The sequence below is a fragment of the Saccopteryx leptura genome, chromosome 1 (assembly GCF_036850995.1).
Source record: "Saccopteryx leptura isolate mSacLep1 chromosome 1, mSacLep1_pri_phased_curated, whole genome shotgun sequence".
Taxonomy (NCBI): Eukaryota; Metazoa; Chordata; class Mammalia; order Chiroptera; family Emballonuridae; genus Saccopteryx; species Saccopteryx leptura.
In genome coordinates, this window is record NC_089503.1 from 160,920,499 (window position 1) to 160,937,818 (window position 17,320).

The 17,320-nt window shown below is 33.4% G+C and overlaps 1 protein-coding gene across 4 annotated transcripts in view; it reads right to left on the minus strand.

Annotated features, from left to right (window-relative positions):
- NIPBL (NIPBL cohesin loading factor) overlaps positions 1-17,320 on the minus strand; it is a 213,541-nt gene that overhangs the window by 86,577 nt on the left and 109,644 nt on the right. For all 4 annotated transcript variants that reach the window (XM_066378945.1, XM_066378929.1, XM_066378937.1 and 1 more), the window contains exons 6-10: positions 16,593-16,744; positions 14,319-14,476; positions 13,283-13,379; positions 11,206-11,832; positions 3,097-4,755 (exon numbers count right to left, since the gene is read on the minus strand). In XM_066378945.1, the coding sequence (XP_066235042.1) occupies positions 3,097-4,755; positions 11,206-11,832; positions 13,283-13,379; positions 14,319-14,476; positions 16,593-16,744 (2,693 nt within the window). The remainder of the gene's footprint in view (positions 1-3,096; positions 4,756-11,205; positions 11,833-13,282; positions 13,380-14,318; positions 14,477-16,592; positions 16,745-17,320) is intronic.

Genomic DNA, 17,320 nt, shown 5'->3' on the forward strand with positions numbered 1-17,320 from the left:
GTGCCGGGTGGATCCCGGTCGGGCGCATGCGGGAGTCTGTCTGACTGTCTCTCCCCGTTTCCAGCTTCAGAAAAATACAAAGACAAAAATAAGTAATACACACAAGGAGTCATAAATCTATACCCTTCCCTACCATTCAAATATCAGCTGAAAGCATGTTCACCAAATTTCAAGTTACTCTAAAGAATAAATGTTTCAAATACAGACATCAGCTCAAATACTTAAAAGGTTGAAATTTTATGGCTCTTCTAAAAATGAAAAATCTACCAAGAATTTTGGCCCTAGGAATTAACAGCAAAAGTATCCCAGCAATATTCAGTCTAATTCCTTTAGTTAGAAAAACACCAATATGTCAGGATAGGTGATTTTCTGTGATTCTCCAAAATATCCCCGAGTAAAATGTATTACAAAGGGTCAGGAATGTACAACTGTGCATGTAATTTTTAAAAGTCCACAATACTTAACACTGCCATTGCAAACTTAGCAGCAGAGATGTATAATAAACCAAAATTAATGCATTATTAAAAAAATACTAGATATGAATTTTAAATTACAAAGCCAAAATATATCTACATGAGATCCTGAAATGAATCTAAGCACTGAAATAATATTTTTGATAAAAGGTCCACTTATAATTGCAGCTATATTAATAATTGTGGGTGTGCATACACATGCATGCACACAAGACACTCTACAGGCAGAGACACCTAGATAGCCTACTTACTAGACCATATCAAGTGTATATATTTGTGTTAAAAGTACTGTACACTTAGGAGAAATAAGGATTAGTACTAAGAAGTTTACATTCACAGGCAATGAAATTACATGTGAAAGAACCATGGGAAATAATACAGTAGTTACTAATTAAGAGCTATATCCATTTGTTGATGTTCAGGTGTAGAGGTTCTTTGTTAAAACAGAGTTTAGAAAGCAAGGCTAGCATAAGCTGACAGAGGGCAGGGTAGAAAAAGATGGTCCAGATCAAGGGGACAAGAGGGTACCACTTTCCATCTTTCCATCTGACCTTTCTAAAATTGTGTAACTATACTCTTTACTGAATATCCATATATACCATTTGCAAACTTTCAGTTGAAATGTTTAAATACAATCTTTATCTAAAGACAACAAAATTCTACTGTTAGCCACCACATTCCAACAACCTTTTATATAAACAATTATGAAAATATGCTCTCCAGTTAGATAATAAAAGCTATTAAAGATGAAGTCTTATCTTTTTGTACTTCTAATTGCAAATTTAAAATCTGAAAGTTTCATTAAAAGAGTACAGATATTAGTTATTCAAAGGCAGTCCTTTTCATTTTTTGAAATAAAAATAAAGTCAAAAGTAAATGTTTAATGAAAACCAAATCAGAATAAAAAGATTACTCATGACAACTCACTTTTTTTGAATAGAGTTCTTAGTAGTGACACTAGGTTTTCAATAGCTTTTTCTGATAGACAAGGCACAACAGCATTTTACAAAAATAACCATCACACCCTCTATACCTACTAATACACTGCAGTGCTATACAATACAACTTTCTGTTATGATGCAAATGTTCTCTGTCTGCATTAATAAGGTAGCCACTGGCTGCATGTAGCTAGTGAGAATGTGAATTTTAAATTTTACTTAGTTTAAACTAATTTCAATTTAAATAGTCTAATAAAGCTAATGACAATCATATCAGATAGCATAATTCTAGAGTTTCATATATTTGTTTATAAGTATAAATCTAAGTTACTTAATGAGCTTATTTCACAGAATCAGAAATTAAAAATCAAACTTTCCCCTCTATTGCCTTAAGAATGATGTCTCAATCTATTTATATTGCACAGGCTAATAAAGTAGTATATAAAAGAACACAAAATTGTATTTTCTCCATAAACTGCCACTGTATTTTCAGCATTTAAGAACTTTGTTTACCCCTAAGAAACAATACTACTCACTTAAATAACTGGAGAATTTAACTCAACCACCATGCAAAAAAAAACACAAAAACTCAGACAAACAAAACTCCCCCCAAACTAATCATTTAACCCAATTTGAGGTAAATACTATTCCCTGTTACTTTTCCATAAGAGCAAAACTATAGATTTTAAAAATAAAACATCTGTAAATTACCACCTTGCCCGCAAAAATAAATAACCTCTTACATAACTTTCTAAACTACCTAAATTCAAACCATTCATCAATAATTAACTCAGATAGCCCTGGCCGGTTGGCTCAGCGGTAGAGCGTCGGCCTGGCGTGCGGGGGACCCGGGTTCGATTCCCGGCCAGGGCACATAGGAGAAGCGCCCATTTGCTTCTCCACCCCCGACCCCCTCCTTCCTCTCTGTCTCTGTCTTCCCCTCCCGCAGCCAAGGCTCCATTGGAGCAAAAATGGCCCGGGCGCTGGGGATGGCTCCTTGGCCTCTGCCCCAGGCGCTAGAGTGGCTCTGGTTGCAGCAGAGCGACGCCCTGGAGGGGCAGAGCATCGCCCCCCTGGTGGGCAGAGCATCGCCCCCGGTGGGCGTGCCAGGTGGATCCCAGTCGGGCCCGTGCGGGAGTCTGACTGTCTCTCCCCGTTTCCAGCTTCAGAAAAATACAAAAAAAAAACAACAACTCAGATATAGGTATATAAGAAAATAGTACTGAGACATTGTATATTCTTTAAAACTTTAGAACAAGGTTTTTGTATAACAAATTAGCTTAAATGAGATCTTAAAAATTAAAATTCAATTTATTACCTCATTATAGAATGGAATATTTCTACAATCAAAATAACTTTTTAGAAAGTTGTTAAATACAGCCATTCTAATCACTCACTTGATCAAAATGCAACTTTAAAAAATACTTAAAATAACTAAACCACAAAGGAACTTATCTCTCTGAACTAAATAGTAAAAATTATGACTATGGTGAGTAATTCAAGTAAGTTGGATAAAAAAAATTTTAATTGAGAACTTTTTGTCTATATTACTGAAAAAAATTCACTATTATTTTATACAAATGTTATTTTCCATGTAGTAGTATTTCCATTTTTGTAAATTTCCATTTTTTATCCCTAAGGAAAACTGATTATAATACAAATGACATTAGTATAATTATTCTTACCTTTGTTTGACTTTGATGGTTTATTCTTGATAGCTTTAAGGGAACTTCGTGATTTATCCTCTCTATCCTTAATAAGTTTCTGAACATCATCCAAAGACAGTTTTTGCAGGACAACTACAGGCTTAGCTCCTTTATTTAGATCTTCAACTAATCCCATTTTTTCTACTTTGTCTTTCTGTTCTCCTTTCATTTCCATTTTCTTTGTCTCTTGAGTAATATTGCCATCTTTATCCCTCTTGATTTTTGGAATGACAAAATTTTTCAATGCACCAGACCTGCCACCCAACAAATAACTTGGAAATTCTGCCTTATTATCAGGGTGTGCTTTATTACTGTCTACTTTACTCTTGTTACCCTCTGTCCTTTTGTCATCTTTACTATTTGGTGATCTGAAACCAGGTTTATCAGGTCTTGATTTATTAGAATCTCCTTGTTTAACACGAGGACTGTCAGGCCTTGATTTTTGCTCTCCAGAAGATGGTCTTTCTCTCGTGTCCCCTGACTCATGTCTGTGTTTTCTTTCTAGTTTATCAGGTTTTGAACCATCAGATTTAATGCCATGTTCATTTCTACTAGAGGATCTCAATGTTTCTGGTCTTCGAACCCTAGACTGATCCCCCCGATGTCGGTCTGATTCACTTCTGTCATCTGATTTTTGTTTACTATCATGGTCACGTCTTAGTGATTCAGATATAGATCGTCCATCAGGTCTTTGCTTTAAGGCTTCAGCTCGTTCTGATTTTAACCGAGGTGAATCAGATTTAATATCCTGTTTATGTTTAGACACTTCAGGTTTTTTCTCTGTTGATGGCTTTCCAGGATCCCTCCTATTTTCATGCCTATGTTTTGGTGTTTCAGGCCGACCTTCACTTTTTTGCTTTGGAGTTTCAGGTCGGCTCTCACCTCTCTGCTTTGGAGTTTCAGGCCGCCCATCGCTCTTTTGTTTTGGGGTTTCAGGACGCCCATCGCTCTTTTGTTTTGGGGTTTCAGGACGCCCATCACTCTTTTGTTTTGGGGTTTCAGGTCGGCTCTCAACCTTCTGCTTTGGGGTCTCGGGTCTTGACTTTGCTGTTTCTGATCTACCATTATTTTGTTTGTTGTCATTTGGTTTTGTGTCAGGCAGTCTGTTTTCATTCTGTTTAGGCTCGGGTGAGGGGTTCTCATTTTGTTTGGATTCCACAGTTCTGCTCTCATTCTGTTTAGGTTCTTCTGTTTGTGTCTCAATTTTAGTTTCTGACTTACTTTCACTTGACTTTGTCTCCATCAGTCTGTTTTCATTTGGTTTAGATTCTGCCAATCTACTTTCATTTTGTTTTAATTCACTCTTGGAAAGCTCAAGATCAGACTTTTTTTTAGGAGTCTCAGGATGGTTTTCTGGTGTAGATTTAAGATTTCCAACAGTATCTTCCTGAAGAACAGAAATAGGTGCATCATTACACTGTTTGATTTCTTCAGGCTTTTTTATGGAGTCTGAATCCTGAGTTACAGAAGCCTGAGAGTCCACTCTTCCTGCCTGATGAAGATCAATGCTAACCATTAATGCTGGCCTTGACCCATTTCCCGTAGAACCCGTCTCCTGAGAAGCTGGTCTATTACCTCCTGTAGCACCCCCAGCCTCCTGTGGGTAAGAATCTTGTTTTCTTTTTTTCAAAGGCTTATCTGAAATTTAAAGATAAATATTCAGTATCAGTAATAGACATATATTCTTATCGTCTTAAAAAACCATATGGACATGAACTATTTTTTAAAGTCATAATGTTTCTTTAAATGTGTTGAATGTAAATGTCATGCATATATAAAATAGTAGGCAAACCAAGGTTTGAAGAAATATTATGCTTGTTGTATCTCAATAAATATTAGTGACTATAGTAAAAAGAATTTAACAGCATAATTGCTGAGTATATAAATAAGCCTAAGAATATAAAACAAATGGAACTTTTAATACATTAAATACAAACATATATTTTTGTTTGTATATGTTAAAGACGAATAAAATTCTTTATATTGTCTATAATGTAACCAGTTATAAATCATCTGTTATCATTTATGATCATTTTAACCTTTAAACAAAAACTACAAGGAGCCTAAATCTGCCAATATACTACATAGAAAATATAAACATTACAATGTTAGAAAAGTATGGAAAAGAATAAAACCCAAAATAAAATAGAAACAATGGCACTAAAGAAAAACATAAGTGAAGAAAGTAAGAAAAAAATAGTATTTTGTTATTATCCTTTGATCCAGGATTCAAATTCTTCAAGGTATCAACAGCACAAATGTAATTTAAAAGGCAGCACACAAGTACATTTACAATAAGGTAACACTGTAAGTATGAACACGAAAGCATATTAGGACTTTTTAGATAAAGCCTGTCTTAAGCAACTTGCCCTAGGGAAAAATGCTTGGTCTCTTCAATGTAAACTTCTAGAGATCTCTCTCTTGGCCTCAGTAAGAAATGATTTACAGCAGTGGTCTCCAACCTTTTTTGAGCCACAGACCGGTTTAATTAATGTCAGAAAATATTTTCACGGACCAGCCTTTAGGTTGGGACGGAAAAATGTATCACATGACCGAGACAAGCGTCAAGAGTGAGTCTTAGATAGATGTAACAGAGGGAATCTGGTTATTTTTTTTAAAAAACATCGTTCAGACTTAAATGTAAATAAAACGGAAATAATGTAAGTTATTTATTCTTTCTCTGCGGACCGGTACCAAATGGCCCATGGACCGGTACTGGTCCGTGGCCTGGGGGTTGCGGACCACTGATTTACAGTATTCTGAAATGTAAAGACAAAAATACACACAAACACAAACCCATCACCAAAATAAAAAGTCAAGGAACTTTGAACAGCTATGTATTTCTGTGTATGATTCCACTTGACTTAGAGGCTGTGAGGTCATTTTCTGTACATCTTTAATTAGTTCTTGGGAATAATTACATATAGTATCTTGAGGTTTTCCTGCTTTAATATATACTTGCTGAATTGCCTGGCTATGTTTTAAGACTCATTTTAAATAATTTTTACAGGAGAACCTCTAGATTCTCTAACATATCCATTAATGTGATATAAGATCATTTAAGTAAAACAGTATGACAAGCATAAAGTCAAACCAGTTACTAAAAAACAGCCCCTTATTAAGAAATCAAGTTTTTTTAAAAAATCTTTAATGGTAATGCTGGTTTTATAGACCAAAGTTCCATCATTTTGTTTTTTGGTTTATTTTATTTTATTTATTTATGTATGTATGTATGTATGTATGTATGTATGTATTTTTTACAGAGACAGAGAGTGAGAGAGAGGGATAGACAGGGACAGACAGACAGGAACGGAGAGAGATGAGAAGCATCAATCATTAGTTTTTCATTGTGCGTTGCAACACCTTAGTTGTTCATTGATTGCTTTCTCATATGTGCCTTGACCGCAGGCCTTCAGCAGACTGAGCAACCCCTTGTTGTACCCAGCGACCTTGGGTTCAAGCTGGTAGGCTCTTGCTCAAACCAGATGAGCCCGCGCTCAAGCTGGCGACCTCGGGGTCTGAACCTGGGTCCTCTGCATCCCAGTCTGACGCTCTATCCACTGCGCCACCACCTGGTCAGGCCATCATTTTGTTTTAAAAAAAGTAGTTCATCCAGCTTTAAATCTAACCAAATATTACTAAAATTTGCTTCAGATGTAATTTTATAGAACTAAGTCATTCTGCTTCTTCAGTTATTCAGACATCAAATCTACTATCACATATACTCTAGTTGCAAAAGAGCTAAATGATGTAATAATAATAAAGTATATTATTAGACCATTTCTCTAGTTAAAACTAACCCAGTAAAAATTTATATAAAGGTTTTTGCATCAATTGCTTAAAAAAAAAAGGACTCAATAATAAAGTAATGCTTGTGGATTTTTATTTCTGAATGTTCTGCCACATAAAATAATGTTTATATTTTGCCATAGGGCACACCAAATAATTATTGCCTCATAAAATGATGCTTTATCATATTATACTTATTCCTTAAACCTTTATGACAAAAATCTAGAAATTTAAATAGTATAAATTTTTTTATATTTTTCAAAAATATGCTTTGTGAAAGTTATTTTGGTAACCTAAGCACACTTAAGAACTGTAATGACATAGATCTCAGGCATCTGAATATTTCTCTTAAAAATATCTGTGGTTCATCCTTTTATTAATATGAGCAATCTGTCTTTCAGGAAAGCATTAAAATATCTTGAAGGCTAACTTTTAAAGAATTACAAACTATGTAAGCATTTACAGATTAACTGATTTAGCAAATAATTTCAAAGAAATTATCATTTTTGAGTTATCTTAAACTATAGATGCTAGATTTATAATAAAACAAAATCATTTGCACAAGAGTAATGTATTAAGACTTATAATCTGTTGCACTATGCTTAAAATATTGCTAAATAAATAGTTTCAAGTTTTCAATTATCGAAAAGTACCGTATTTCCCCATGTATAAGACACACCCTTTCTCAAAAAATTTGGGGTCTAGAAATTGGGTGTGTCTTATACAGTGGTTGTTTTTTACTTGCATTTCCTGCTTTTTTATGCAGATGAGTAGTTGTATGAATTTTATGATGATTAAAATGAGTTCAATAACTTTATGTAATACATAACCCCCCCCAAATTTCGGGTCCCAAAATTAAGGTGCGTCTTATACAGGGGAAATATGGTACTTCACCTGTTCTGTAACCAGGAAAAATTCTATTACTGTTGCAAGGATTCTTGGGTATGTTAGGAGCATGCCAGTTCTAATCTATTTGATCAAATTAAGTTCTAACATGAACTTACTCCTCTTGTAGCTCTGAACTTGCATTGGTCACTTTTGCCTTTCTACTTTTATTACCTGTCTTTATTACATCATAACCTTTACCTAGTGATGGAAAGCCATTTCTATGAAAAATAATTTTAATATTTGGGAAACTTATCATCTCCAAGCTCTATTTAGCATTGGGAATCATAAGATTAACTATGAGAATGCATATATTCCTGAAGAAAATGCTTACAAAAAGATATAATCTCAAAACCAACACTTGTCATCCAGGTGCTAATATTCTGAAATTAAGCCCTTAGAGAAATTCTGAACTTGACTATACTTATAAGAAACAAAGTATATCACTTGCTTAAATTGACTATAAGTGATAACTGAAAACACTTAAAATAGAAAGCACAATAATTGTACACATAGTAGATAATTATTAGAAATGAAAATGTCCCACCTCTAAACCACAGTACATTTAACAGTGGTTCAGTGCCCCTTTTCCTGTTCAAAATCCTAGTCTCTTATTCCAAAGAACAGTAAGTAATAATTTACTTCTTAAAAGGGTTACAGTGCAAGAATATTGCAACATTACAAAAAAACATTAGTATAGCTAGGCCATTCCTTATACTTGCTAACATGGAAAGTGGACCTTGGGAAAAGATGAAATTAGGCAAAGATAAACAAAGAAACCTCTCTTTGACAAAAGTAAGCAGGAATTTTCAGCACATGAAGGAGATATTAATATATATGATAGGTTATTCCAGAAGTAAAGATGAATAGCCTTTAAAAATTTATGTAATTACAGATATTAGAATATGAGCAAAAGACTGAGAAAAGGTCCATTAGGAATATTATAAAATATTAAGTTACAGAGAATTAACCTATCAGTGTATATAAAACTATTCAAAGAATGGAAAACAGGACAAAGGGAAATAAATATCCAGCAGCCAGAACAGTGTATTCTAAGTGCGGACAGAGGTATATTAGGTTCTACCACAGCCTGGGTAAAATATTTCTTGAGAGTACTCTATTCCTTTTCTCAAATTCTACAATTATCAAATAACTGGATTTCTAGTCTTACAAGGTACAGATATTTTATTTCTGCTCTATTGAAGGGAATGCTTCTCTTGTAACAAATGAATCTAATAGGAAACAAGCTCAGACCCTAGAGGAGAGCTCTCAGTAGATCAAAGTATTCTTGTTTGCTCCTCCTTATCACCACTAATAAAATAGGTATAAAAAAAGTTCTCAGTGTCAAACCCTAGAATATAGCAAATATCAATTTTACAATTCAGTCCTAAAATGTAGTGGTTACTAGTGATAAATTTTCAAAAATTATTTCATCTTTCAAGGACTAAAAACTACCACTTCAGAAGATTTTGCTTGTATTTAGGACCTCACCTATATAATCTTGGAGCAACATAGCAAACATTTATTTCCAAAATCTCAAGATAACTGCTTATATATACAACACTATCCCATCACACAATGTAGAATCTGAATACAAATAGACAAGGTTCAAATCAACGGTGGTACCTATATTCCAAAGGTTTTCAAATAAGGCCATGAAATAATGGGAACATGATTTTCAGAAAACAAGTTAGAAATGAGAGCACTAATTAAAGATGAGTTATTGGTATAAAATCAGTTTGCTAATAGACAATTAGCCATATTTACTATCCTTATTATCATTCAGTTTTAAAGGTAAAAACTTTGTTTTCAACAAATGTGATACAATAAATGTTCAAGAAAGTTAAAAAATAAACCCAGAAATTCACCATTTCCTCTGTTTTTATTCCTACCAATAATTTTTTAAAATCATACTGCTTTCATAGAAACAATTTTCCAAAGCACAGACTAAAATGTCATGCAAAAATTCCATTCTCAAGGCAACAAATAATTTCCTGATCAAGAAATTACAATTTTACATGTTTCTTGCAAAACTGTCATAGGATTTAGAAATTTGTAGTATTTAATATTATCACGAGCTGAATAACATTGCTCTCTTCATCTGACATGCACTTCCTTCTAAAAGATGTTAGAGGAAGAGATACATTTTGGAACCTGCATAGTATATATATTTCTTGAACCCCACACCACTAATCAAAGAGAAGGAAAAAGCAACACTTTACTTCATCCTTAACATCAATGATTTAGTAGTTAAAAAAAAAAAATCCTAGTTCCCTAGCCAATAAAATGAACTTCTGGCAATCTCATTATCTGCATCTAACTATGATTTAGATATTTAGCAAACACTGTAATACAACAATTAGTAAATACAGTCTATTTTTTCAATAACATTAAAAAAAGGTATGATAGAAAAAATAATACAAATCTTCAGCATGTTTCTTAGCATGGGAACATAATTACTTAGAAATGATCATCTTGTCACATATGAACAAAATCATATATAAAAATGAGTTCTTCCCAACATTAAGTTAGTTTTATTTTATAATCACCAAGAAAATATGAGACTTGCATATCAATCTAGAATATTTAACTATAAAATTAAATCATAAAGTATGCTTTGGTTTGGATAGTCAAGTATGTATATCTATCCATAGAGATAGCAAATTCATAAATTATATTACTAAGTTTAATCACTGACTCATCAGTCTCTCTTAAAATAATCAAGAACTTAATAAGGAACTACTTTCACTTGATTGTAATTATTTATAAAGCAGGAATAAGACTCAGAAATTCATAGAACATTTGTCTTGATATTCTATCCTAGTATACTAGCTAGAGAAAAGGGAACACTTAACTGTAATTACAAACAAGATCTTTGATACTTCAGTTTTGTTATTTAATATTAACTTAAAATTCATTTCATAATTTTCTTTACTGAAAAAGGTCACACAATTAAGAGATGGCAGGAGTAAAATAAACAAGTGAAAAATCTAGTTGTATTATAAACATATATACAAATTTTTCTTAAATATACTGATTCAAAATAATTCTATAGCAGTAAACCTTGTTTTGGCAGGAAAAAAAGGTGATGATGCAAAACTGTATTAACATAACTTGTCAAAAATGCACATAACATAGAAATGCTAATGTTCACTTTAGTAAACAAGCAGATAAAAGCACATGGTACATAACAGGTGATGGACCTGTCATCTAGAATTACTGAATCTCAGTTGTTTCAGATAAAAAATGAAATTAAGAATTTAATTTGAGGTCTGAGCACTAGTAACAAAAATATTGAAGAGTGAACTAGAGAATTATTAAAAAAAAGAGGAAAAAAAAGAGTAGTTTAAAAAAACTTTGACATTATAAATCTATATCTGCCCAGAGTAAGAAGCTGTAGTAATGAGATTTTACCTTTATCTTGAACTTCTTTTGAAAAGCGCTCCCTTTCAATAGCTGATTCTCTCTCTATTCGCTCAATTTCAGCCCATGCGTCCAATTCCACTTCATCATATATAGGTCCCTGTTGTGATACCTGTTGCTGATTCTGTACCACAGAAGTCTGGGGTTGTTTGGTAGCAACTGCAGTGTTCTGTTGTAAAACAGGCACTTGATTTGCTGGAAGGAATGCTGTTTGTTCTTGCTGCGACAAACACTGAGCAGCATTTAGTGGGCGGTTTATATCCTGTGGAGTAATGGGTGTTTTTGAAGTCTGTCCTGGGTACTGCACATTAAAAGGAATATCATTTTCTGAAACATTGCTATTTTCCATACCAGAAAGCATATCCTCTTGCTGGTCCATGTCTGAAGACCTTACACGAGAAAGTCTTAATGTGAGTTTAGTAGAGTCCTTGGATGGAGAACTAATGATATCATACATTGCCGCTTTCTCATTCTGGTCTTTTTCATCCTTGCCTAATTTCATTTTCTTTTGCTTCTTTTGTTTTCTCTCTGGAGAATCTAGCAAGATATCTGGTGGAACATCTCGAGGTGATGAACAAGGTAGAGGTTGAGATTGTAGGATTAATGGTGGTCTTGACCCTAGAAAAACAATTCAACAGGCATGAATGAACAGTTGTGCTAGTTTTACATTTTCTTATACTGTGATAGAAATAATAAGTAACAGTACAGTGATGTTAAAAAAATATTAGGAAATTATCAAATCCAAGTTATTTTACAAAATATAAAAAGAAAGCCTCAACATCCCCCCCCATGGTATGTGAGCTTGCTGGGCGATGACCCAAGTTTGAACTGAAGTATGAATATCATTTTTCAGACCAGTATTATATCTATTTTTATGCCAGTATAATATAAATACTTAAACACAGCAAAAGCAATCACTGTTTCTAAAGATGACATGACACAAATATTCTGGGCATGATGATCTCTATTCTTTCACTGATCATCTAGAAAAACTAAAATATCTGAAGTAAAAGTCTGTCAAATTAAAAAAATAAATTAATCCTGCCAAATACTTCACGTACCTATTTGTTTAAAAAAAGAAAGTGGGAAAAATTACAATTCTTAGTTTTTGTTTACTTCACACATGAGTGGTAAAGTACTGATTTATACATTTATGTGATCTTCTCTTTCTCCCTCTACTTACCATCATCCATATACTCTCTTTGGCTTGTTAATCCTTTTATTAGAAAACTATGCAAGTCCAGCAAATTTCAAGGCTTAATGAAAATATCTTCAGCCTAGATCCCATTAAATTAATAAATGCTATATGATAGAAGGAAGTGTTAAAAAAAAACCTAGTGAATGCAAAATGTCTCCTAATTAACTAGCTGATAACAGAAAGTAGCATCAATATACTTCAGAAATAAAAAGCATAATTATATCTGAGTAATATATACAATATATTACTTTTAATTAGACTGTTTATTTAAAAATTTAAAAACCCATAGGAAACTATAAAATTTGGTTAAGATGCAGTGCTTTATTAAAAGAACTTAAACCTAAACTTGTCTTAAATTAAGGTTTTAGTATTTAAATATATAAATATTTTAAAGTGGTTTTCCATGTGACATAAATCTGTACTTTCAATTAACAATGCTAATATACTTAATGTATGATACATAAAAATAACTTTTTAGAGAATAAATCTATTGGATAAAGTGTGATAAAGATGATAATGGAACAATTTACTAAAAAATATTAGTTTGAAGTTCTATCAATAGTATTTTTGTATGAAGCTTATATAGGAGGGGAGACAGAGAATAGAGAAAGCTGATCAATAATTTCAAGTGTATAAGTAAGGTAAGAAATGTGTGTTTTATAAAGACCACTGGATTTATCAGTGAGAATGATACTATATACACATATCTAAAAACACATCACTAATTTACAAAGAAACTGTAAAGATATGTTTTTCTTCAACAAGTGAAAAACAATAGAAAATAGTTTTTGATATCTGCCTTAAGAAGTCTGAGTTGTTGACTCAATCTGAAATGCAAACTGCTGAAGGAAACTTTAGTTACAATAATACCTTTAGGAGTTCCATCACTTCCAGCAGGGGAGCATACTGGCTGTGGAGACCTCAATGGGAAAGATGCAGCGTTCCTCAATGTTGAAGAATCTCCATCCTAAGAATAGAGTATAAAATTTGTATCTTGAAAGATAGGAGAGGTTTTATAGAAATCTTAAAAGAGAACCAATAAAAGACATAAATTACTGACAGGTAAAGTGTTGGTACCAATTCAAAAGCATAATTCTTCTGCACTTTCCTGTTTTCTTCGTGGTATATCTTAGAAGAATTGAAATTGTATCCAAAAGAATCAACAGCCTACGCATGGCAATGAATAAGAAAACTGGTATTACTAGTGCGCTCCACTATTGTTTGCTGTTTTCTACAAAAGGAGCTGTGAACACCCTACCCGGCTGTAAATGTCTCAAGGGCAGAGTCCACTGTCATAGGTGGTATTTCCTCAGGTACATGTAACTTATGAGATAATACCACCAAACCAAGCAAGACAAATTTCTATAATGCAGAATATTTTAATAACATCAAAGCAACATTAATTTCAGGGGAAAAACTTTATACAGGTCATAGAGGAAAAAAGACCAAGTAGTAATAAGTAAACATTCATTATTTAAGAGAATATTTTTGTGTGAGCATATATTTAATAATGAAATTATATTTCATTAAGAGCCTAACCCTCTAGAACAGGGGTTGGCACATTTTCCCATAAACTAACAGATAATAAAGATTTTAAGTTTTCTAGACTACATACAATTTCTATCACATAATGTTCTTTGTTATTATTATTGTTGTTTTTAAACTCTTTGAAAATGTAAAAACAATTCACAGTTTATGGGTCAGACTACTGGCCAGTTTACCAACCCCGCTCTAGACTAAGCTCTGTGGGTACAGGAACGGTAATGTTCATAGCTAGATTCTCAGACCCAGTATAAGTATAGTACTTGGTATAAAGTAGCTATCCTTTTTGTGGAATTAAATACTAGGCTCTGAGACAAATATTAGACTCTTTTATTACCTTAATGACAACTAATATATTACATACGTCACTTAGCCTGTGCACCATGTGTAGGTAGTCATCACTTGAGCCATGTCTAGGATTATCAGCATGATGATTAGCTGAACTGCCAGACAACGGACCCGAAACTTTATTATCATGTATGTTTCTCAAACCACCTGCAACAATGGGACTTGATACCGATGCTGAAATTAATAAGAATAAAAAGAGATATATAAAAATACTGTTAACATGATTTAGAGGACAATAATTGTTCAAATATTTTAAGCATACAGAAATTACAAAGAATAATATAACAAGCACTCATGTACTAACTACCCAGACCTTAATCATCTTAGAACGTCTCATCTTCAAAAGCTTGCTAGAACTTGTGGATAAAACTGTCTCAGAATGTTTTATCCTCTCCCCTCCTTTTAAGGGAGATAAAATTTAAACTATAGAAGGAGGTATATGTATTTTAAATTACCACAGATATTGTGAAACTGTTCTCTAAAAAGGTTGAACCAATATATACCTCTATAATAACTGTGAAATTCAGCACACTTGTTGATAGTAGGTATCATAAACTGTTTACTAATCTGATAGATATAAAACTGAATTTCATTTTAACTTTGATTCACATCTCTTGAATTGTGAGCCAGGTTGTCTATATTTTCATATATATATTAAACCCTTCTGTATTCAATTCGCTTTTCTTTTTCAGTAAAAACTGTCTGTTTATTTCTTTAGTCTACTTTTTTCTTCTCTCCTATTAGACAAAAATTTATAATTAATCTGCTTTTTTTCATTTCTGGAATGCAGGTTTTAAGAGTGCTTAGAAATGAGGCCTTCTCAACTCTAAGTCATTTCCAAAAATTCACCCATGTTTTCTCCTTATAATTTTATGACTTAAAATATTAACAAACATGTAAATAGTTTATCTATGTAGATCATTTGTGCTCTAGATGATCTAGGAATCCAACTATAATTTCAAAATGCCTAGCCAATCAATCCATCATGATTTATTAAACCATTCATTCTTACACAATGATTTTAAAATACCATCTTCAGAATGATAAACAGAAGTCACCATTTTTCAATGACCAGTGTAAAAACAGATGAAATGAGAATTATTATTGGATGCTAAACCCTTTAGGTAAAAGATTAATGGGGAACAGGATATTCATATGATATCAAAGTATTCCTCTTCAGATTACTTCCTAATTGCAATGGGGAAAATAAGTACTTACACAATGAAGAGATGAAGCGGTCACCAGATAAATACCACTAATACGGGGACCACAGGACACTATTTATATGCTTTCTGAGGTGATACAGTATAAAGTGTACATTACTTAGCCAGTACTCTTGCCAAAAATATATAACTAGGCATTAATAAAGCCTTTAAAGATAACTACCAGTTCACAGGAAATATAGGGAATATATGAGCAAATTAACAACACTATGAGGAAACTAAAGTCTAGAATATGACATATGCTACAAAAAGAAAGGTAGCAAAAACTTTTTTAAAAAATGAAAATTACTATCATGGGGGAAAAGATTTAAATACAAAATGCAATGCGTAAGAAACAAGGTTAGATCATGTTTTGAAAAGAAGAAAGGTTATAAATGACATATTTGGTGAAAACGGAATGTAGACTATATATTAAATGATATCATGTAACTGTTCTTAATTATTTTAGGGTAAATGATTATAGTTGGTGTTTACGTAGGAGAATTTTCCTTTTTATAGCAGATGTATTTCAGGGCAAAGAGTCACAATGCCTGATGGTGAAGGGGTCGCTGTGCTAAGACGTCAACTTTTCTGCGTGGTTAAATTTTTTATAATATAAAGTTGAAAAACTGTTTTAAATTTACCTCTCACATATTCTAAATTCCAATATATGTGTGCCTCATTCTGGATTCTTTTCTGTCCTAGCTACCTCTTCATTTGTTCCTTACCACAGTAATGTTTCCTAACTATAACCACTTTTATATCTGAATGGGGTCAATCCCTGAGTTACATTTTTAGTTCCTCAAGCCTCTGAGAATTTCCAAGAATGACACATTACTGAACAGGCACTCAAACTTTGTTTCTCTTTTGATTTTGTGATTTCCACTTATTCTTCTGAAAAAGGTGGTTTTATCTTGTTAAAAAAAAAAATATTTAGAATCTCATGTTTGTTTTTTTAATTTAAGCCATCTTACATAGAAATATTTGTTGACAAATAACTTTATAGTGTTTTAAAAATTATAAAGCAAAGAAAATAATTTGCTTGGAATAACAGGTATTCCCTTTAAACAAACAATCCATTTTCTTACCTTGCTGCATCTGGGGATGTGTTGTATAACTTGAAGGATGGGAATATGGCATGTATCCTGCAGGACTTTGTGGGGCATATGGACTAGGCACTGGGCTATTTTGTTGTGGCATAAATCTGTTCCCAGAGCTTGTCTGTGGTGGCACAAACCGGCTAAAACGCAAAATCCAAAAAAACAACAATATCAGGAAATGGAATAAATATGCTATTCCTTGAATTTAATTGTCATAAAATTCTTCAAATTCTTAATTTATCTAAAATAAAACCTATGCAAACAGAAAATAAAATCTGAAAAATAATCATAGTAAAAAATCATTCACAGCCCTGGCTGGTTGGCTCAGCGGTAGAGCGTCGGCCTAGTGTGCGGAGGACCCGGGTTCGATTCCCAGCCAGGGCACACAGGAGAGGCGCCCATTTGCCTCTCCACCCCTCCGCCGCACTTTCCTCTCTGTCTCTCTCTTCCCCTCCCGCAGCCAAGGCTCCATTGGAGCAAAGATGGCCCGGGCGATGGGGATGGCTCTGTGGCCTCTGCCTCAGGCGCTGGAGTGGCTCTGGTCGCAACATGGCGACGCCCAGGATGGGCAGAGCATCGCCCCCTGGTGGGCAGAGCATCGCCCCTGGTGGGCGTGCCGGGTGGATCCCGGTCGGGCGCATGCGGGAGTCTGTCTGACTGTCTCTCCCTGTTTCCAGCTTCAGAAAAATGAAAAAAAAAAATAAATAAATAAATAA